Source organism: Alnus glutinosa, chromosome 12 (assembly GCF_958979055.1).
Source record: "Alnus glutinosa chromosome 12, dhAlnGlut1.1, whole genome shotgun sequence".
Taxonomy (NCBI): Eukaryota; Viridiplantae; Streptophyta; class Magnoliopsida; order Fagales; family Betulaceae; genus Alnus; species Alnus glutinosa.
This window is the reverse complement of record NC_084897.1, coordinates 17,839,501-17,862,544: the sequence shown is the minus strand read 5'-3', so window position 1 is coordinate 17,862,544 and position 23,044 is coordinate 17,839,501. Positions and strand designations below refer to the sequence as shown.

Below are 23,044 nucleotides of genomic sequence, written 5' to 3'. Positions count from 1 at the left end.
TTTTGTTTTTCTCCTTCTTTAAAAAACTAACCTGTCATGGCCATTTCTCTGGCCATGACCGTGGAAGGGGACCCTAAAGGTTGAGGCTTTGAGTTGAAGAGAGATGAAAGAGATGGCGTGAAGTGAAGTGAAGAGAGGAAGAGTTTGAGAGTTCTAGAACCGCCCAGCAGAGGAACGGCTAGGAAAGGAACACGTGGCAGCAGGCAGCAGGAGGAATTAAGGCAGTGGGCTAAATGGTGAGTGGAGGACATGCTGAGCCGTGCGTTTTGGTAGGCTAGTGAGTGTCGTTTTGGTTAATTAGCTACAAGTTGCGTTTGGTTAATATAGTATGTCGTTTTGGGGTTTCTCCTCTAGTAAGGCCATTATATAAGGCCATGTTAGGTTAAGGGGACATTATCTGAATTCTGGTTGTTTGTAATTGGAGGATGAGCACCTCGAATGCTCATTGGAGGACAGGCACCCTTGAAGTTGCCATATCTTAATTTTTAGTATTTCCCTTGAATCAATCCATTATTTCCACTCCCAATTTCCACTCCAATTCAATTAATCCCTAAAATCTTAAGAAACCCGTTTCAATTGGTATCAGAGCACCGATCCGCAGCTCATGAAAACTAGATCCCAAACCATGGCAGAAGAAGCTCAGAATGTTAGAGAATTGCAGGAATGGGTAACACGGATGGAGAAGGTGATGGTATCAACGGAGGATTTGCAGGTGGCTATGCAGTCCTTAAAGGCCCAAGCGGCTTCTCAAGAGGCCAAGCAGGAGACTCGGGCTAACCGACTGGAGGAACAGATGCAGCGCCAGGAGCAACGAATGCTGGCGCAAATTCAGGAGATGTTAGCTAATAGAGGTGGTCACGGAGCAAGATTTGGAGCTACCGGGGAGACTTCGTTTTATGAAGGATCTACCTCGGGGGACGCTATTGTCAAGGCCAAGACAGTCCGATTTGCTGGGGAGACCTCGCTCCAGGAAGGATCTGCCTCCGGGGACGCAATCATCAAGGCCAAGACAATTCGATTGGACTTTCCCAGGTTTGATGGTGAAGATCCTGAGACCTGGAGCTGCTGCGCTGAGCAGTTCTTTGACTTCTATAACACCCCTACAGAGCACCGAATTGCCCTTTCCTCCTTCCACATGGACAGGAAGGCATTGGTTTGGTACAGAGAGCTGAGAGCTAGCAACTCAGTGAAGACATGGGATGAGTTTGTTCGTTCCATGCAGATCCACTTTGGACAAAGCTCTTATGATGATCCGATGGAAACTCTGTCGAAATTGAAGCAAGAAGGCACACTGGAGGACTATAAGGACCAGTTTGACACACTGGCCCTCAAGGTTCACGGGTTACCTGACAGCTATAAGCTCAGCTGTTTTTTGGGGGGACTCCGTGACGATATCCGCGTTAGGGTGAGGATGTTTAATCCGAAGAGTTTGATTGATGCCTATTCACTAGCAAGAATGCAGGATGAGTGTCTGGTGACTGGTCGACGAAATGCCCACCTTAGTTGGAATTCGAACCAGGTGCACCAATCCGGACAAGGTTGGAGCACTAAGTTACTGGTGGGATTTGCAAAGAGCAATAGACCCCCTAACAATACCCAGAACAACGCGCCGGGACAGGGCAGATCGGGTTTTGTGCCCCAGACAGGGATAGGGCCCCCGGGTAGAGGAGAAGCCCACCCAAATCAAGCACTAGTCCCTATGCAAAAAATTACACCAGCCCAGATGGACGAGAGGCGGCGAAAAGGCCTCTGTTACTCATGCGATTCCAAGTGGACCCGAGGCCATGTATGTGCGGCGCCTAAGCTTTTCCTAATTGAAGCTCTTGAGGAAGGTGAAGAGACGCAGGGCAAGATGGAAGCGGCGGGTGAAGAGGATCCGGGAGAGTTCTTCCTAGAGGAGTTCCCCGAGATTTCCCTAAATGCCATCACTGGCACGCCGAGCCCAAAAACTATGAGGATAGTTGGATTTTTGAGGCTCCACCAGGTGATCATCCTGATCGACTCAGGCAGCACCCATAATTTTGTGGATGCAAAGTTAGCTGCCACCTTGGGGATTCAGCCGCAACCTCAGGAAGGAATTCGGGTACAGGTAGCCAATGGGCAGGAAGTTGTGAGCCCAGGCCGGAGTAGAGAGGTCGAGATCAAGATGCAGGGGAGTGTGTTCCCCTCCAGCCTCTTCATTTTGCCACTGGCCGGATGTGACGTTGTCCTGGGAATCCAGTGGCTTCGGACTCTAGGGCCTATTATATGGGACTTCAGTAAGCTCCAAATGGTGTTCCAGCATGGGGGCAAGGAGTGCGTGCTCCTGGGGATGAAGAGGGGCCCGAGTGTGAGCTTCGAGGCAGGGGACTCCTTCAGATTGCCTAAAAGGGAACAGAAGGGGGTGTTACTGCAAGTGATCCCTCACTCACCCCACTGTTGGGCCTTGCAGGGTTCAGCAGTTTCTCTCACCCCCCGACTAGACCTCCTTGGTCCACTATCCTCCATTCTGCAGGACTATGAGGACGTCTTCCAGGAACCCAAGGGACTTCCACCAGCTCGGTCTCATGACCATTCCATCACCCTCCAGCCCGGTGCACAACCAGTCTCCGTTCGGCCCTATAGATACCCCTACTACAAGAAGGAAGAGATAGAGAAGATTGTGAAGGAGCTCTTGGAGTCTGGAGTGATAAGGCACAGTCACAGCCCCTTCTCATCCCCGGTGCTACTGGTTCGAAAGGCAGATGGTTCGTGGCGAATGTGCATGGATTATAGGGCCCTAAACAAGGTGACCGTGAAGGATAAATTTCCTATCCCTGTGGTAGATGAGCTCCTAGACGAGCTATGGGGGGCTAAGGTATTTTCAAAACTGGACCTAAGGTCCGGATATCACCAAATTCGGGTGGTAGAGGAGGATGTTCCAAAGACAGCCTTTCGCACTCATGAAGGCCACTACGAGTTCTTAGTTATGCCCTTTGGGCTAACTAACGCCCCCTCTACTTTCCAAGGACTCATGAACTAGATTTTTAAACCCTACTTGAGAAGATTCATACTTGTCTTTTTTGATGACATCTTGGTGTACAGTGGGGATATGGAGACACACACCACTCACCTAAGGACGGCTCTAGATCTCTTGCGGCAGAACCAACTATTTGCCAAGTCCTCTAAGTGCAAGTTTGGTTGTGAAGAGGTGGAATACCTAGGGCACATTGTCACGGCAGATGGAGTGAGTGCAGACCCAGGGAAGATTGCAGCTATGGTGGACTGGCCTCTTCCTAAGAATATCAAGGCCCTAAGGGGGTTCCTAGGGCTCACGGGCTATTATCGGAAATTCATCAAGGGCTACGACTCCATAGCCAGCCCATTGACTGCTATGCTCAAGAAGAATTCCTTTGGCTGGACTACTGCAGCACATGAGGCTTTCCATGCCTTAAAGGCGACTGTCACCCGAGCCCCAGTGCTGGCCTTACCCGATTTTTCCCAACCATTTGTCATCGAATGTGACGCCAGTGGAATGGGCATCGGGGCAGTACTTATGCAAAACAGGCGCCCTATTGCTTTCCTGAGTAAGGCCCTCAAGGGCAAGGCTCTTCATATGTTAACCTACGAAAAGGAGTTGTTTGCCCTAGTGACAGCTGTCCAGAAGTGGAGGCCTTATCTCCTAGGGCAACCCTTTGTCGTACGGACCGATCAGCAAAGCCTCAAGTTCCTGCTTGAGCAGAAGGTTGGAACACCTTTCCAACAAAAATGGGTGACTAAACTACTAGGCTATGACTTCGTAGTGGAGTACAAGAAAGGGGTGGATAACCGGGTTGCAGATGCTCTTTCCAGGAGGGAGGATTGGGGTGAGGAGATAACCCTATCCCTGCTATCCATCCTGACTCCTAGTTGGACGACAGGCTTGAAACAGCAGTATGAGGAGGACGAGGACCTCAAACAGTTGATGTCACAGTGGCACAACCATGAGTTAGACCCCCAGAGATACTCCCTCAAAGATGGGCTGCTACTGTACAAACATAGGATCTTATTGGGACAATCACCACAGCTAAAGGATCAAGTGTTGAATTTTATTCACAGTGATCCTTCAGCCGGGCATTCAGGTAATGAGAAAACCCTACACCGAGCTAAGAGGGACTTCTACTGGAAGGGGATGAGAGGGGATATTAAACGATTTATCAGGGAGTGCGAGGTTTGTCAGAGGAACAAGTCTGAAAACACCTCCCCTGCGGGGCTGCTGCAGCCTCTTCCTATTCCTACTCGGGTATGGACGGACATTTCCATGGATTTCGTGGAGGGGTTGCCCCTGTCCAGGGGGCATTCAGTGATCATGGTGGTGGTCGATAGGCTGTCTAAGTACAGCCATTTCGTTTCACTCTCCCACCCCTATACTGCGGCTGTGGTGGCTCAGCTATTCATTTCTACAGTGTTTAAGCTCCATGGAATGCCCCAATCCATTGTTTCGAACCGAGACCCTATATTCACTAGTTTGTTCAGGAGCGAGCTGTTCAGGTTGCAGGGTTCTACTCTCAAGCTAAGCACAAGTTATCATCCGCAGACCGACGGTCAAACGGAGGTAGTCAACAAGTGCCTTGAGAACTACCTGAGATGCTTTGCTCAGGATAGCCCCAAGCACTGGACTAATTGGCTGCCATGGGCGGAGTATTGGTACAACACCACATGGCACTCCTCGATCAAAATGACCCCCTTTGAGGCCGTTTATGGACAATCCCCACCAAGGTTGTTATCTTATATTCCGGGGACTACTAGGGTTGAAGCCGTGGATGAGGTGCTGCGCAACCGCGAGCAGATCCTCGGCCTCCTCCAACAACACATGCAACAAGCTCAACAGAGGATGAAACGCTATGCAGACCTCAACAGAACTGAAAGAACCTTTACAGTGGGCCAGAAAGTTTACCTGCGGCTGCAACCATATCGGCAGATGTCGGCGGCCTACCGCCGGTCCCTCAAACTCTCCCCTCGCTTCTATGGGCCTTTCACCATCCTCCGCCGGGTGGGAGCCGTGGCCTATGAACTGGATCTGCCACCGGAGGCCCACATCCATCCCGTCTTCCACGTTTCCCAGCTTAAACCCAAACTGGGTTCGGCTTGCTCTGCTCTACCCCACCTTCCACCGATCGACGCCCAGGGCGTGATTCGACCAGAGCCGGCACAGATCCTGGACTGCCGATCTCGGCCAAAGAACAATCGGGCCCTCACCGAGATTCTGGTCCGATGGGAGGGGCAATCGCCAAATGACGCCACGTGGGAGGAGTTCCATGCGTTGAAAGACGCCTACCCACACCTTGTGGGCAAGGTGTTTTAAAGAGGAGGGTATTGTCATGGCCATTTCTCTGGCCATGACCGTGGAAGGGGACCCTAAAGGTTGAGGCTTTGAGTTGAAGAGAGATGAAAGAGATGGCGTGAAGTGAAGTGAAGAGAGGAAGAGTCTGAGAGTTCTAGAACCGCCTAGCAGAGGAACGGCTAGGAAAGGAACACGTGGCAGCAGGCAGCAGGAGGAATAAAGGCAGTGGGCTAAACGGTGCGTGGAGGACATGCTGAGCCGTGCGTTTTGGTAGGCTAGTGAGTGTCGTTTTGGTTAATTAGCTACAAGTTGCGTTTGGTTAATATAGTATGTCGTTTTGGGGTTTCTCCTCTTGTAAGGCCATTATATAAGGCCATGTTAGGTTAAGGGGACATTATCTGAATTCTGGTTGTTTGTAATTGGAGGCTGAGCACCTCGAATGCTCATTGGAGGACAAGCACCCTTGAAGTTGCCATATCTTAATTTTCAGTATTTCCCTTGAATCAATCCATTATTTCCACTCCCAATTTCCACTCCAATTCAATTAATCCCTAAAATCTTAAGAAACCCGTTACATAACCGTTTCTTCTACACTCTCTCCAGACCTTCTTTCTCGCCGCACCTCTAGCTCGCGAATTAGAAAAGGAAGATTTTTGCGTTACTTTCCTTTTTTTCACTAACGAATTGAATCTTCCACATTATTACAGGAAAGTAACGGCTTTGGCAAAGATTCCAGATTCTACTCATTACTTCGTAACGGCTGCGATTTCGATGCCGCTCCTCCGCCACCGGCTGAGGAGATCTCCGCCCTTGGACTCGCCGTCCTAGAACTTTCCGTCGACTCCTTCCCTGAAGCCTTACTGGATTCTCCGGCTGACTGAGCTCCTTCCCCTGCGACCTTCATCACTGGCCCGAACATACCACCCATGCCCCGGCGATAAGGGAAACTTACCCTCAGCCAGTGCCCGTACGGAGTAGAACCTGCATTGGCAGACCTCTTCAGCCCACCACCCTGTGAACATCCATATCGGCCATGGCGAATAACTCCACAATGGAAGCAGAAAGTGGGCAGTTTTTCATACTTGAAACCCACCCAACAAGAGCCGGACTGAAGGTGTAGCATTCTACCACGAGCCAAAGGTTTGGAGAGATCCAACCGGATTTTAACCCGGAGGTATTCTCCCCATCCCGCATCTCCCTCACGAACATCCACTTCTTCCACAACACCAACAGAAGCACCAATCTTCCAACCTGTTTCCTTTCCCATACATGCAAGGGGAAGGTTATACATCCGAACCCAAAAAGATTCGAAATCAAACTTCATAGCCGATGGTGGTGTCGTACCATCAAATTCCGTCAAAGTTATCAGATTTCCGTCAAACAACCAAGGTCTCCCCTCCATTATCCTGGTCTTGTCCTCTTCCAATTCAAACTCGGCAATAAATCTATTATCCCCCAGAACCTTGAGGATGAACTCTCCTTTTGGTCTCCATGCCCGCATCAATGGTGTTCGGAGGAACTCCTTTGGGACAAATTAATCCTATCTGCCAACAAACACCCTACCAGACAAGCCTTACCACTGGTGACTAATGGAGCTATCTCCGTGATGTCAAGAGATACGCCCACATTCTCTTCCTCCAACAATGAAAAATTCCCCCACAAAGTAGTTAGAGATTCCACCATCACAATGATCAAAAAATGGCGTAAGAAAGGCAGAAAAAAAAAAAAAAAAAAAAAACTCAACTCTCAGCCCTAGTGGACTAGAGTCCCAACAGCTTCACGCCTAGGTTTCAGAGAGAAAACCGAGAAGGAATAAAAACTTTTTGCCTTCAGCGAAATCGTATATAATAAATTATGATGTGACAAAACCTAAACAATTAATTTGAAAAGGATGGTCAAAATTTTAAGAGTTCTAGAAGGTAGTGTAACATAGTTCTAGAGAAAGGTGTTGGAGCATATCAAGGAAGTCACTCTGGAGATATTGGAATCAAATCAAGAGATAATTATGATAAAATTTTAAAAACCATTTGAACTATGCTTTATATCCTCCTGCATGTAGCAAGTATCACAACTAGATTTATTCAATATATATTTTGTCATTCCATTTTCTATAATAATCTTTTAGTTGTAATCAAGCCACTAGTGTGTGAAATTCTATTTAAATTCCATTTTTTCTTTAGTGCTGCTAGGGATTAAGATTAATTTCCTATAATTCCTAGGGTATTTATGGAGTAGAATTCTTCAAATAACTATTATTTTAATTTAAAAATGGTGGAAATTTTGTTTATTTATCATATTTACCACCATTTATTACCGGACAAGTAATCAATATGGTTAATAACAGAATCTGATAAGTGGTGATATATATGGCAAACTCTTCACTTTTAATTTAAAATATATTTAAGAAATGATGGAATAGTCCCAAGAATTTTAGGAAATTTTGATTTAAATAAGAAGGAGATCAAATTTGGATTCCCAACAATCAATTTGAGGGTTTTTACAAAGAAAAAGGGACACAAATAATCCTTGCAATTTCTACTTATAAAATGTCATACAACACATGAACCATCTTGCAGAAAATTATTCCCTTCTACCATACTTTAGATTTACAGGGAACCATGAAAAGTCTCTCCATTTCTACCAATCTTCTACTTATTCTGTTCATCACCATTGGTAAGCTTTCATAGTCTGCTATTTTGTTTTCATTTGGTTAAAAAAAAAAAAAAAAAACACACGTGAAATATTTTAATTGCATTAACATAACAGTTTAGCCTTTATCGCAAACGATACATTGTATGCGAATAATGCGATTTTGTTTAAAAAACACACTCTAAGTAGTTATATATAGGAACGTCATCGAATAAGGATTCACAACAATTATCTGTTCGAACTATTAATAATTTGGACAATAATGTAAGAGACCTCATCATATGAGATCCAGCCGTCTAAATAAATTTTGGATTGTCCGATCATTGATGAGGTCTCTTACATTACTATCTAAATTATTAACAGTTCGAACAGATAATTGTTATGAATCCCGATTCCCTAAACTTATGATTATTAAGAAGAGAAATTGTATGGGGTTGTTGGTTTCAGGAAATATGGAGATGATGGCAAATGCAAATACTTGCCGGATGGTTTATTATATTCCCAAGAATGCATGTGACAACAGGGAGTGCATTCTTTATTGTTGGAATAACATTGGGGATGCTGCTTCAGGACGCTGCGGTGCCGACAAAAAACCAAATGATATTTGCGTTTGTACTTACCCTTGCTAATTAATTTTCCGACGGAGAGACGTTTGGTTTTATTATCTGAACGCCCAATTTACAATCATGTTTGGGTTACTTACGAAATAGAAGCAATAATTAGTTTATCATATGATGTTCATGTGCATGACTGAGAATGGTTGTGATATTAATTTGAAAAAAATTCATTTTTTACTCATGATTTTTTTTTTTTTTCAATCATATTCATAAACTTTAAAAAATGTCAATTTAAGATTACCATCTTTCAGAAATATGCAATGTAACTAATTTCGTCAAAATTCACTATTAAATCAAACAATTGATGAGTGAAATCTCCATGATATCCCTAGATATGGGTGTAAACGAGCTGAGCTACTCGTGAGCTTACCCGATATCAACTCGAATAAGCTCGACTCGTGCTTGAATCGATTATTAAATAAGCTACTCGTGAACACGAAAATCAAACTCGATTATTAAACGATGCAAACTCGTATAAACTTGGCTCGACTCGACTAAGGCTCGTGAACCCACTCGTATAAGGATCGAATCGTTTTTTAAGGCTCGACTCGTGTGTGTGTGTGTGTGTGTGTGTGTGTGTGTCTATATATATATATTATGTAAGCATAAATTAAGTAACAAATAACAATAGTTATTAGTCAGTATATATTAATCGGTAATAAGTATATAAAATAGTAAAAGTGAATAATATCAATAATTAATTCTTAGTCATATGATATAATGACAATTCAGATACTTAATCATATTATTCATGTAATATAATAAGATTATAATTTATAGGACTATATGATCATATAATAATATAACATTGTACCATATAACATGTAAATATAAAATATGCAATCACTTTATTATATGCTATGAGTATTATCATTAAATATTTAATAATCATTACATACAGATTGTTAAATCATGTTAATATGTTAAATATACTATCATATGATAATACTTAGATCATATGATCATATAATATATTTGGGAGCAGATTAAAGGTAATGTATGATTTATTATTTAATGATTTATGCACATTAATTTGTGTTATTATTTAACCTCCCTTGACATTTTTACCAAGTACATAGAACTTGTATAACTAATGTAAGGAAATTAAAATTAACTTAATTTTTTTTTTTTTAGTGTGCTCCAGCAAGTTTTATTTGGGAGCATACAAAGGAATTAAACATTATTATTATACTTTCCAATCACACTTGTACTTGTAATTTATTTTATTTCTATTTGTATTTGTTTAAATGTAATTTTATTTTATCTCTTTAGTTGTAAATTTGTAATTCAGAATTGTAATTTTTATACTACTATTTGTATTTGTTTAAATGTAATTTTATTTTATTTCTATAGTTGTAATTATAATCAGATTTTAGATTCGTTGGCAATTTGTCTTCATGTAAAATCCTAATACGTGCAAGTTGCACATTATTTGAAATTTTGTGGTTTTTTTATTATTATTTATTATTTTTTTTTTATGCTAAAGTCAATAAATTTGAATTGTAGTACGGGCCGAGCTCGAGCCGAGTACTCGAGCTCGGAATCGACCAAAATGACCGAGCTCGAGCTTGAGCTCGGACAGTATTTTTTTCTACACGAGCTGAGCTCACACAAGATTTTTCAGCTCGTGTTGAGCTCGAGCTCGAGCTTTATTGTTACTTAAACGAGCCGAGCTCGAATAGACAATACCCACTCAGGATTGGCTCGTTTACACCCCTATCCCTAGATGACTATAAAATTATAAAACTACCTTGAATTTGGATGGGATATTTTGGAAATTTCACTTCTTCTGTTAGGATTTAACGGTAAATTTAGATGAGAGCATTGACATTGCAAACTATTGAAAAATAATAACATTAAATTGACACTTTTTAAATTGACATTACATTGACCGATTTTTATGACGACATGGCGCGTGGGGAGCATATCTACAAGTGTAAACAGCCTCTCCCATGGAAGCAAAGATTGGAGATTTGCATTGGAGCTGCAAGGGGACTTCGCTACCTTTACACAGGTACTGTAAAATCGCCACTTGTCTCAAAACCTTAAACTTATAAAAACAATGAACTTAATCATCCAATTTATGTTCTAACAGGTGCCCGGTACACCATTATCCATAGAGATGTTAAAACAACAAACATTCTCTTGGATGAGAATTGGGTTGCCAAGGTTTCAGATTTTGGGCTCTCCAAAACAGGACCAAATATGAACAATGGCCACGTTAGTACAGTGGTGAAGGGTAGCTTTGGTTACCTGGATCCTGAATACTTCACGAGGCAACAGCTGACTGAGAAATCCGACATCTACTCATTTGGTGTTGTCCTTTTCGAGGTCTTGTCTGCAAGGCCTGCGCTCAATCCCAGCCTTCCAAAGGAGCAGGTTAGTCTTGCAGATTGGGCACTCCACTGCAAAAGAAAAGGAACACCGGAGGATATCATTGATCCTCATGTCAAGGAAAGATCAATCCAGAATGCTTGAAGAAGTTTACAGACACAGCTGAAAAATGCTTGGCTGATGCTGGATTTGAGCGCCCTTCAATGGGTGATGTGTTGTGGAATCTTGAGTTTGCTCTCCAGTTGCAGGAAAATCTGCAGGATGGCTCAAGCCGTTCTTCGAGAGGCGGGGAAAGTGATGAGACCTCTGAAGAAAGCCTGAGAAACCGTAACATGGCAATGCATTACAGGAACCTTAACATTGGAAGTGAGTATGAAGGGAGTGATCAAGGATCCAGCGGAACCAGTGCAATCTTCTCGCAGATTGTCGATCCTAAAGGACGATAAGAAGGATGACAATGGAAGAAGCCATGGAATCCCAAAGGGGTTTACTTCGGAAGGGTGATGCTTTATTGTATGAATTATGTGTTGGGTTTGTTTTGTTTTTTACATTTTAGTATCAAATGTTGATCAGGCTATGAGAAAGAAAAAAGAAGAAAGTACAGCAACTTTGTTTTACGTGATGAATCAATAACCATGTACATTTAGCATTTCTTCTGATATAATTATACGTATGCTATGAATAGAGATACAGAGTGAAATCATTTTTTCAGAATCTTCTCATTTTCACTCGTTCATGGTTGTGATGTTTCACCAATTAAGGAGAAAATAAATAAATAAATAAATTCCTTTTACGATCATCAGCAGAATTTGAGGGTTTCCTGTAATATTTTACTTTATTCTTAATCACCTAAATTAAAGAAGATGAGTGTTGCTTATCTCGGGTGAAAAAAATCATAGGAGATTAATTATTGTATAAAAAATAAACGGTGGAGATTGTCATCATTAAAAAAATAACAAGAATTTTCTTCCATTCTTGTAATCTCTACCATTTATTTTGCATTGGAGATCTCTAATGATTTTTTCACTTAATGCAAGCCAAACTCAAAATTAGGACTTTTTCATTTTTACCCTAACGTTCTTAGGGTATTCTACAGTGTAGATTTTTCTTTTTCTTTAGAAAAAGATGTTATTTCTCTAACTCTTGTTCAACTCATATCGAACTTTAACAATTTTTTTAAAAAACAATTAATTATTGGATATGTAAGACCCACGTGTAGAAAAACAAATTCAATGATTAAAAGTTTGGCAAAAGTTGAAAAAATAGCAAGTCCTTTTTTTAAAAAAATAAAATAAAATAAAAAATCTTAGCCATTGTTTTTAACTTGAATGATTTAGATTTTGTCACATCAACCTTTATCGCTTTTAAAATATACTTAAATATGTGGTAAATGTGATACATGTTGTGTTAGGGTTAGTTTGAATTTATGATTTTTAAAAATGGCAATTTGAAAAAGTGAATTTTAAAACCGCAGTTAAGCATTTTGTGAAATAGCAATTTGGCTTTTAAAATCGCATATTAGCTTTTAAAATTCCGCTTTTTCAAAAGAGCACATATTGCCTGCAATTTGAAAAAATAAATTTTCTACGTTTTCAAATCCTAATTTTTTAAAAATGCAATTCTTTAACGGTTCATTTTCTGCGATTTGATTTAAAATCACATTTTTTGTCTATGAAATCGCAATCCCAAAAGCACCATCAAACGATTCATTTTCTGCGATCTGATTTAAAATCACAATTTTTGTCTGGGAAATCACATATAATAAATTATGATGTGACAAAATCTAAACAATTAATTTGAAAAGGATGGTCAAAATTTTAAGAGTTCTAGAAGGTAGTATAACATGAGAAATGACAAAATAGCTCTAGAGAAAGGTGTTGGAGCATATCAAGGAAGTCACTCTAGAGATTTTGGAATCAAATCAAGAGATGATTATGATAAAATTTCAAAAACCATTTGAACTATGCTTTATATGCTCCTGTATGTAGCAATTATCACAACTAGATTTATTCAATATGAGATTTGATTTCTGTATTATACCATTACAACAAGTGCACAACAACCCCTTACATGAAGGTGGGCCCCAGTGTGTGGAGTCCACCCTCATGTAAGGGGTTGTTGTGCACTTGTAATATTGGTTTTGTAAATCTAACATTTTCCATTCAATATATATATATTTTATCATTCCATTTTCTATAATAATCTTTTAGTTATAATCAAGCCACTAGTGTGTGAAATTCTATTTAAATTCCATTTTTTCTTAAATTAGTGCTGGTAGCTAGGGATTAAGATTTCCTACAATTCCTAGGGTATTTATGGACTAGAATTCTTCAAATCACTTTATGGAGTAGAATTCTTCAAATCATTATTATTTTAATTTTAAAATGGTGGAAATTTTGTTTATTTATCATATTTACCACCATTTATTACCGGACAAGCACTCAATATGGTAAATAACGAAATCATATAAATGGTGATATATATGGCAAAATCTTCACTTTTAATTTAAAATATATTTAAAGAAATGATGGAATAGTCTAAGAATCTTAGGAAATCTTGATTTAAATAAGGAGATCAAATTTGGATTCCCAACAATCAATTTGAGCATTTCTACAAAGAAAAAGGGACACAAATATTAATCCTTGCAATTTCTACTTATAAAATGTCATACAACACATGAACCATCTTGCAGAAAATTATTTCCCTTTTACCATACTTTAGATTTACAGGGAACCATGAAAAGTCTCTCCATTTCCACCATGCTTCTACTTATTCTGTTCATCACCATTGGTAAGCTTTCATCGTCTGCTATTTTGTTTTCATTTGGTTAAAAAAAAAAAAAAACACGTGAAATATTTTAATTGCTTTAAAATAACAGTTTTGTTTTAAAATAATGTATTTTTTAAAACACACTCGCAAACGATGCATTGTATGCGAATAATGCGATATTGTTTAAAAAACGCACTCTAAGTAGTTATTTATATATAGGAACAACGTCGGATAAGGATTCACAACAATTATCTGTTTGAATTGCTAATAATTTGGACAGTAATGTAAGAGACTTCATCACATGAGACCCACCCGTCTAAATAAATTTTGGATTGTCTGATCATTGATAAGGTCTCTTACATTACAGTCTAATTTATTAGCAGTTCGAACAGATAATTGTTGTGAATCCCGATCCCCTGAACTCATGATTATTAAAAAGAGAAATTGTATGGGGTTGTTGGTTTCAGGAAATATGGAGATGATGGCAGATGCAAAGAGTTGCCAGATGGTTTATCATGTCCCCAACAATGCATGTGACAACAGGGAGTGCGTTATTGATTGTAGGGGTACCTTTGGGGATGCTTCTTCAGGACGCTGCGGTGCCTACAAAAAACCAGATGATATTTGCGTTTGTAGTTACCCTTGCTAATTAATTTTCCGTCAAGAAAAATGTTTGGTTTTATTCTCTAAACGCCCAATTTTCAATCATGTTTGGGTTACCCATGTAATAAAAGCAATAATTAGTTTATCATCTGATGTTCATGTGCATGACTGAGAATGGTTGTGATATTAATTTGAAAAAATTTCATTTTTCACTCGTGATTTTTTTATTATTTTTGTAACCATATTTTTAAATTTTAAAAAATGTCAATTTAAGGTTATCGTCTTTCAAAAATTTGCGATGTAACCAATTCCATCAAAATTCACCGTTAAATCAAATGGTTGATGAATGAAATCTCCAAGATATCCCTAGATGTCTATAAAATTACAAAAATACCTTGAAGTTGGATGGGGTATTTTGGGAATTTCACTTTTTCTGTTAGGATTTAACGGTAAAATTGGATGGAAGTGTTGACATTGCAAACTTCTAAAAGATGATAATATTAAATTGACACTTTTTTAAAGTTTGAGAATAATAATTATAAAAGTGATAAAAGATAAGTGAAGTTTTCTGTATTGATTTTACAAAAAAGAATGAACACTTTGTGGACAATGAAGGAACCTTGGTAAAATTTTGAGGACCATCTTATTGGGAACAATAGTCATGCACCTTTCTTTTTTTATAATTATGATAACTTTGTCTAGGTTCCTCTAACAATACCAAGCATTAATTTTGCTATTAGATTCAGGTTTAAAGACTTGGTAACTTCTTTTTATCACAACGGATCCAAGTGAGTTGGTCAGGAAATGAATTTGACACTTCACTTTATGAGAATTGTTAATGCATTGACTAGGTACGCCTAATTTTTGATATAAGAACTCTACAAAAAAACTAAGAGACAGACTCGTGAGCTGTTGGTGGCGGCGGCGGCACCACCTCCGAAGCTTAAGTTAGTAAAAGAATGAGTATAAGTTGACTCGAGGAACGAAAGAGAGGGTGATTAGGGCATACATGTGCATTTCTTCATAATAGCCTTATATAGACTTGATCTTGATTTGATTAGATGCTTTGGTAGGGTAAATATAGCCGGTCAGTGATTTATTTGGCTGATTGAGCCTTTGATAACGCCATGGATTTCCTTTAGTGTTTACCTTCTTTCTAGGGCTTAACATATCCTTGCTGAAAAATATTAGATGTACTTAAATTTTTATAAAGAGAGCCTTACTAATTGATATAGCGCTTATTCATTGGAGATGATCAAAACAATTAATAAAAAGAAATGTTATAAGTACTAATGAATAAGTTTCACAACATCTTAATAAGGATCTCTTTGTAAAAGTTTAAGTATATATAGCATTTCTCATCCTTGCCAATAGTGGATTGATTCATTGATTTCCTTGACAAGTGGTCTTTCCTCCCTTAGGAATGTAGACTAATCACGTCATTAACAAGTTGCCTTACGTGAGTTTTCCTTTGGTAAAGCGTGCCTCGAGCCAAATTTTGCCAAATGGACACGTCTGTTGGCAAGCCTGGGTTTGGGGCCCTTTTTTCGGGATGATAAAGATCTTTTATAATTATTTATCCAAATTTAAGACAATTTGGATAGATAATTATGAGAAATTAACTATGGGACACATCTGACCGGATAAATGGTTGGATAGTCCAATTTTTATTTGGTCAAGTGTATCTTATAAGCGGTCTCTCACAATAACTTGCCCAAATTTAAGAGAATTCAAGCAAACAATTGTAGAAAATCCTAATCTTTTATTTTTTGTAGCCTTGAAAGTAAACTACGATCTGGTGGACAAACACGCAAGGGTCAGTCAAGAAGACACTTTTCTTTCTTTTTCTTTTTCTTTTTCTATTTTTTTTTTAAAAAATAAAAATAAAATCAAGAGCTGACATGGCGGATATGATGACGTGTTATAGATAAGTGATGTGGCAATTCCTATGCATTTTTTTAAGTCAGTAATTAAATTGAACACGTCATTATATAAACACATTAACAAAATCTGTCCAAATTTTGCATGAAATTTTATTCTACATTTATTCGTTATTTTTGCACACCACGTGAAACTTTCGGAACATTTTTATACCATATAAACATATGAAGCTTATTGCAAATCAACTTAACCCCGTGAATTAATTTTGCACCTTTCCCTAAATTTTATTGGAGTTTATAGCTTTTGTAAAAGTTCTTAAATTATTCTACACCAATCACTCCAGTAGTGAAATAAGTACAAATTTATATAGCACACATTTGAAACGTGTATTTTTTTTTTTTTTTTGGTGGATTATGTGTAAAATATAATTAGGACCTTAATTCTCCATTAAGATCTAGAAAGAATAATGCTCTGTTTGTTTAGGCGTAAAATGATTTCTGAAAAATTATTTCGGCATTTTCCGGTGTTTGGTAGGAGCAAAAATAATAGTCAACCGAAAAATGATTTATGTTTGACCAAAAATAATTTACGCTTTATAAAAGCGTTAATTATTTTCCGAAGATGTCAGACGCATTCGACCCCTTTTAAACGACACAGTCGGCCTTCACGTTCAAGCAATCAATCATCACTGAAATCTTGTTGGTATCGAAATCCGATAACATTCGGTCAATGTCACCGGAATCTGATCAGCCTAGATTCCGGTGAGCAAACTGGTTGTATTCCGACCATCTGGCCAGAACATCCCGGCTCGCTGGACAAATCTGGCCATAATAACCCGACCAGATTCCGGCCGGCCAGACGAACGGATCCCTGCCGACTGGTCGGGATCTGACCAGAACGGCCGGATTCCAGTCGTTCTGGCAGGATTCTGACCATTCTGTGCCGAATTCCGGCAGTTTTGGCCAGAATTCGTTCACTTTTGCCGGAATCTGGCCACTTTCGCTGGAATCCGGCCAACCCAAATTCTGACGAAACTGTCCAGATTCTGGCCTTTATCTCAGATTCTAACTAAAGTAGCAGGAATTCGGTAAAAGTGGCCGGAATCCTGTCAGTCAGTGACGAAATCTCGTCACCGATGATTTTTATATTATTTTACATTAATATTTATATGTTTTGAATAAAAATTGATTTGTATAGGTTAATATGATTGAATAAAAATATAAATAATATTTTTGATTTTCCGTACACGCCAAACACCGAAAAATGCTTTCGGCAAAAAATATTTCCAGAAAAATGACTTCTTTGAAATTATTTTACGACAGAAACTATTTTACGTCAAAACAAATGGAGCATAAGAAAAGTCCCTATCAGGACCTTAATGCTCAATTATAATTAAACAATAATTAAAAAACACATACTTTCAAATTATGAGCAGTTTTAGCCATCACATTGGTTATTAGGCATAACATGCATAAACAAAAATGGGTTGGAGTGTTTGGCAACAAATTTTGAGAGGAAAAATGATGAAGGAATTGATTGATATAATAGAAAGCAAAAAAGAGTTTTAAATTTTTTGCGAGAGAAAAGTGAGAAAAATTGTTTATTAATATAAAGAAATGAAAGACTTTTTTTAGGAAAAATGTTTACCAAACACACTCGCCATCTTTCATAATTTATAGCATTAAACTCTTTTTGCTTTTTAATGTTTTTGGTTAGGCATTTGTCTTACATACTTTCCATGTACTAAGGAGTGCAGTTCGATTTTTAATGAGAATAGTTTGGTTAAATTGTAAACAATATAAAAAAACAGACCTTTATCAAAAAAGAAAAAAGAGAGAGAGAGAGAGACCAACACTGATGTAGATGGCTCACTAGAAATGTTGAATTCTTTGGTTATGAAAATGCATTCACATCTCTTGCTTCTAATCAACCACTTTGGAGGACCTGAACACGTTAATACCGTTCCTTAAACACCAACAAAGTAGGCAACGCTATGTTTGCTAAACATTACAAAAACACTTTTCTTTAAAACATAGTAATCAAGCGATCCACTTTTCAAAAAATAAAATAAACTTTTATTTTTTATGAATAACAAACCCAAATATACTTTTTTAAAAACTTCTCTCCTTATTACGGGAATATTTTGAAAAACCGAATTTTTTGTTTTTTTTATAGATCTCACAAATAATTTTCAAATATGAACCCCACCGAGCCACTTCTTAAATTTCAGAACTCTTTTCAAATCAAAACACAAATATCGTGTTCAAAACACTTATCAAACATAACCTTAAGTTTTTGTAGTTCATGTGTTGTCACAACACTTGAAAGTCTCAAAGACAAACCCAAGATGGAAACAATAATCATAAAAGGTTTTTGTTAAGAGTAATACTATATACCACATTTTTATCCTACAGTGCTGACGAGCCTGACATGCCAATCCCAATCAACCCTTTAAATTTTTTTCTTTTAATAATGATTGATGGAAGGATTGATTAGGATTGTCACGTCAGCTTTGTGAGATAAAAAAATATTTTTTACCATTACTCTTTTATTAAACAAATCCAAAAAGCACGTTTCTTCTTCTTAATAAATCCTTACATAAGCAATTAAGAGAAACTATTCTGTTCGCAAGAAAGGTTCATCAACTAAAACGCAACGAAATGAAGAGGAAAAAAATAGAAACCAAGATTCCAAAGGCCTTAATATCTGATTCTGCAATGGGACAAGGTCTAGAATGACAGATGGACATCCAAGAACTTCACTTAAGGGGAATGAACCTGGAGGAGTGGGTTGCACCAATACCAGGCCTACCGTGCTTGACGGGCTTGTAACTGATTGAGAATTCAGCAAGATAATGGGAAATCATTTCAGGTTTGATCTCAACCTGATTGAAGGTCTTGCCATTGTAAACTCCAATTACGCTGCCAATCATCTCAGGTACAATAATCATATTTCTAAGGTGGGTTCTCACCGGCTCAGGCTTCTCACCAGGTGGCGCCTCCCTTTTCTGTTCCAAGGAAATGAAAAAAGAATCACTGCCAGTGTACACACAAAGATAAGCAAATATTAAAACAGAATTACTAGTGTGCTTGTACCATACTAATCAATTAATCATGAAAACTACGAATAATTCAGGGCCATCCCTGAGAACATATAGCTTTTACATGAACAATTATCAGAGTATAAAATTTGATGTACTACAGAACCAGTCGCAGTTGAGAGCTTTACATTGTGCAATTATCAACTCCCACAATCCATGCGTGCAATTGTTCAAATTGTACCATGGAAGAAGTTTGACCCACACAGCACACTAACATTGTAAGCAGGACATCAAAAAATTTATAGCAAAACAACCTCGTCAGAAATCCTATTTTGTTACAAACATTAAGGCATTTTTTGGTTTGCGGAATGAGTCTTCTATTAGGAAATGGAGTAGTTAACACCGGGAATAAAATAGTGGAATGGAATAGGTATTCCTACTCCTTAGTTTGGTGACAACACATATTCTTTAGTTGAAATCGAATTAAAATTACTAAAAAAACCCCCACATTATTATTTATTTTTTTTAAAAAGTTATAAAAAAAAGCTCAAATTAAAAAAATAAAATAAAATGGAATGCCCAGCTACAAGTTATAAAAAGCTCAAACCATCAAGTCATTCAAAGTCTTGATGCTTTATAACAATGGAATGCCCAGCTACAATATTAGCTAAATGGGCACTAGCTAGCTACTTTTCACGAGCACCAAATATCAAGCTCCAAATATTTCTCTACTTTAACTAAATATTATTTTGTATTGGTTTTAGTTGGTTGAAACTAACTGCTATGAAGAGTGATATTTTGCAAAACATATTAGAACAGAAACACCAACCAGTAGAACAGGACAGAAATCAACAAGTGTAATAAACCAGCACCACAAGAAACCAACAAAACAATCCAGCTACAAGAAAGCCCAACAGCAAAACACAATCTCTCCTCCAACTAAGAGTTCAGCAGCAATACGGAACAATTTGAAACAAAACAACCAGCCAAAACCAGCCAGTAGCAACAATACCAACTACAATTAGCATAGCAATTGAAAAAATTAACAAAGAAATCCCAATCAAACAAAGCAATTCAAGTCACAAATCAAATCAAATAAACATGAGAATTGAAACCAAATTCGTGACATGCAGTGGTTGGGTTCATGGGCTCCCCTCCAAATTCTACAAATCACAAACCAGTTTGCTAATCATCAATTTACAGAAACATATTAAAGGGTTACCCCATCGGTTAGTTTTACCAAAACCTACAAAATCCACAAAATATAAAGAAGAAAAATGGAAGAGAGCTATGGGAAGAGAAGTCTAAGGGGGAGAGAGATTCATACCTTCAAACACAGCCCACAAGTTCTTTTTTTGTTTTCAATTTCCCTCTCCCGTTTTCTAGTCTAAAACTCACCTTTTTCTCCATGCTCCAGCTCAAATGAGGGAGAAATGAGAAATGGGCTGCTTAGATGGCTGATAAACACGCCTAAACCGAGAAAAAACCTAGAAGGATATCTTTCCCTCAAATCCTTTAATGTTTTCTGCTTCTTTTCCCTCAAAATTTTCATTTTGCTCCCAAAAACCAAATCTCTCAGTCTCTCAGCACCCAAACAAAGACAACCCAGAAAGAAAATTCCAAAATAATATAAAAATCAGAAGAGATTTACTTCCAAAAGTCTTCCACAGCACTTTAGAACGAGTTAGAGCTGAAGAGGGAGCTGGCGCGAAAGAGAGAAAAGTGAAAACGAGGAGGAGAGAAATAAGCTTAACAAATGGAGTAGTGAAGGTTTTTTCTCTCCATATTTGGTGAGAGATTCTGACAGGCACTAAACTGGCGAAAGAGTAGGGAACTTGATGTAGGGTTTTTTTTTTTTGATAGGTAGTTAAAGTTTTATTGAGAAATGAAGCGAAAGGCACCCCTAAGTACACAGGTGGCATACAAAGGAGAACCAAAGCTAACCCGAAAACCCAACAAACAACCAAAGCAACAGGAAAAAAGTAACTTATATTTTAGAGAGGTCGTTGAGGATGCTCTCAAACACACCAAATCAGCCATGTATAAAACTGCTCAAGTAACAAATATTAACCCCGATAGACGACAACAACAGCGAATTAGATCAAACCATCAGGTCATTCAAAGTCTTAATGCTTTATAACTATGGAATGAAAAGGTATTGTTAAGAACCTAATATACAAATAAAACTTCGCTCTTATATATAATTTCAATTCTGTTATTCGACACGTGTCCTAGCTATAAATTTTTTTTGATAAGTAAATCTAGTCTTATTGAAAAGCGTAAGGCAACCCTAAGTATACTAGAAGTATTATACAAAAGAAAACATCTAACTAGGAAGAAAAAAACGAACAAGGAAATCGACAAAACTAAGCGACAGAGGGGACAAAAAAACCACTGTCCAAAAATAAAGAGTATGAAAGAAAGAAGTTAAAATATTCTCCTTGGAACTCTCCAAGTCCTCGAAACACCTAAGATTTTTTTTTCCTTCCACACACACCAAAAAATGTAGATTGGCACCATATTCTTCTTATGTTGCTCAAACATGTTATAAAATTCGAAGTCATTTTCTCATAATTTTGTCTTTACATTCAGATAGGAGTGAATACATTTAAGTAAACAAAAAAATTAGTAAAATAAAATAAAGCGTTTAGTTACCATTGCATACTTACTTTTCAATTAAAGTCCCTTATTCTAAACAAGACAGCTACTGGATCATCAAATCCACTATTAGAATCCAATAAAGAAAAATAAAAAGTAGAGGCTAAAACCCAGCAACAAACTTTCCCTTAGCTCACTACATAACCAATAGAATTCCAAGTTCCAACCCACACAATAATTTTTCATTATCATTCTAACAAACCCCATCTCATCCAAAAAAGTACCTCAAAATTCTATATGAACGAACAAACTGCCTCATAATGTCATCGAGCACAGAGAAATAAATAGGGGAAAAAAAAGTGTTATAGATCTTACAGCTTTGCGCAATTTCTTGATCAGAGCCATCGGCTTTCGCTTCAAACCCCTTTGGAACCTACAAATTGCATCGCCGCAATCAGGACTCAAATCCCACCTTCCATTTCTCTCCAATACCACATACATCCATAAATACACAGGCATAGACACATATACATGCCATTAGACAATATGCATGTACCTTCTGCGGGCTCTGGCAGGGAAGAGCTTGACCAGGTCGTCGGTGGACATGTCAAGAAGCGCATCCAAATCGACGCCTCTGAAGCTGAACTTCTTGAACGTCCTCTTCTTCGGCAGCCCTGCCACTGCCACCTCAGCCTCCACATCTGCCTGAAACAACAACCCCCCAAAAACATAATTCAATAAACAGAGAAAACCACACAGAGAACTCTCCCTTTGGTCGCCGAGAAAACGAAGGAAAAGAAACCAGAGGAAAGTGAAACGAATCGTAACAAAATCTTGGATCGAAGCCTAGTCACTCACCATGTTCTCGATTGCGAAACACCACCAGAGAGAAAACCCTAATTCGCGGAGAGATTCGGCTGCTGGCGAATGTGGCTAATGCAAGTATGCAACAGGAGGTTTCGGATTTAGGGTTTTGAAGGCGTCACTTTTTTTTATTAGTATTTTACTATTTTTAAGCTCTTTTTTTTTTTTTTTTTTTTTTTTTTTTTTTTTTTTTAATGTTTTTCTCCATTTATAAACGTAATAAAAATAAGGAATAATTGTACCGTTGGTCCCTGTGGTATGCCATAATTATTTTTCACTCCCTGTGGTTTAAAAAGTGCATGGGAGGTCCTTGTGGTATGTAATAATTACAAATCGATCCCTGGCGTCAAATTCTGTTAAATTTTTTAACAGATTCCGTCAAATACCACGTCAGCGTCACGTGTCGCC

General features: G+C 38.4%; 2 protein-coding genes and 1 pseudogene across 2 annotated transcripts; 2 read left to right on the top strand and 1 right to left on the bottom strand.

Annotated features, from left to right (window-relative positions):
• Positions 1 to 625: 625 nt before the first annotated feature.
• On the top strand, positions 626 to 3,001 carry LOC133852605 (uncharacterized). Its single transcript, XM_062289376.1, has one exon. The coding sequence runs from the start codon at positions 626 to 628 to the stop codon at positions 2,999 to 3,001; it is 2,376 nt and encodes a 791-aa protein (XP_062145360.1).
• Positions 3,002 to 6,887: 3,886 nt separating this feature from the next.
• Positions 6,888 to 11,494, top strand: LOC133852604 (receptor-like protein kinase ANXUR1; annotated as a pseudogene).
• Positions 11,495 to 18,662: 7,168 nt separating this feature from the next.
• Positions 18,663 to 22,756, bottom strand: LOC133852314 (small ribosomal subunit protein uS19x). The gene is made up of 4 exons (XM_062289051.1): positions 22,631 to 22,756; positions 22,329 to 22,477; positions 22,148 to 22,205; positions 18,663 to 19,141 (listed from the first exon to the last, which is right to left on the bottom strand). Exons 1-4 carry the CDS (start codon positions 22,631 to 22,633, stop codon positions 18,893 to 18,895), a joined length of 459 nt encoding a protein of 152 aa, XP_062145035.1. The 5' UTR covers positions 22,634 to 22,756; the 3' UTR covers positions 18,663 to 18,892.
• Positions 22,757 to 23,044: the final 288 nt, after the last annotated feature.

Excerpts from the sequence above, each read along its gene's own strand:
- LOC133852605 (XM_062289376.1), top strand. The coding sequence starts at position 626 with ATGGCAGAAGAAGCTCAGAATGTTAGAGAATTGCAGGAATGGGTAACA.
- LOC133852314 (XM_062289051.1), bottom strand. Across the intron at positions 22,206-22,328 it reads CCTGCCAGAGCCCGCAGAAG|GTTCCAAAGGGGTTTGAAGC; the intron begins GTACATGCATAT and ends TGCAATTTGTAG. Across the intron at positions 19,142-22,147 it reads TCAAGAAATTGCGCAAAGCT|AAAAGGGAGGCGCCACCTGG; the intron begins GTAAGATCTATA and ends TCCTTGGAACAG.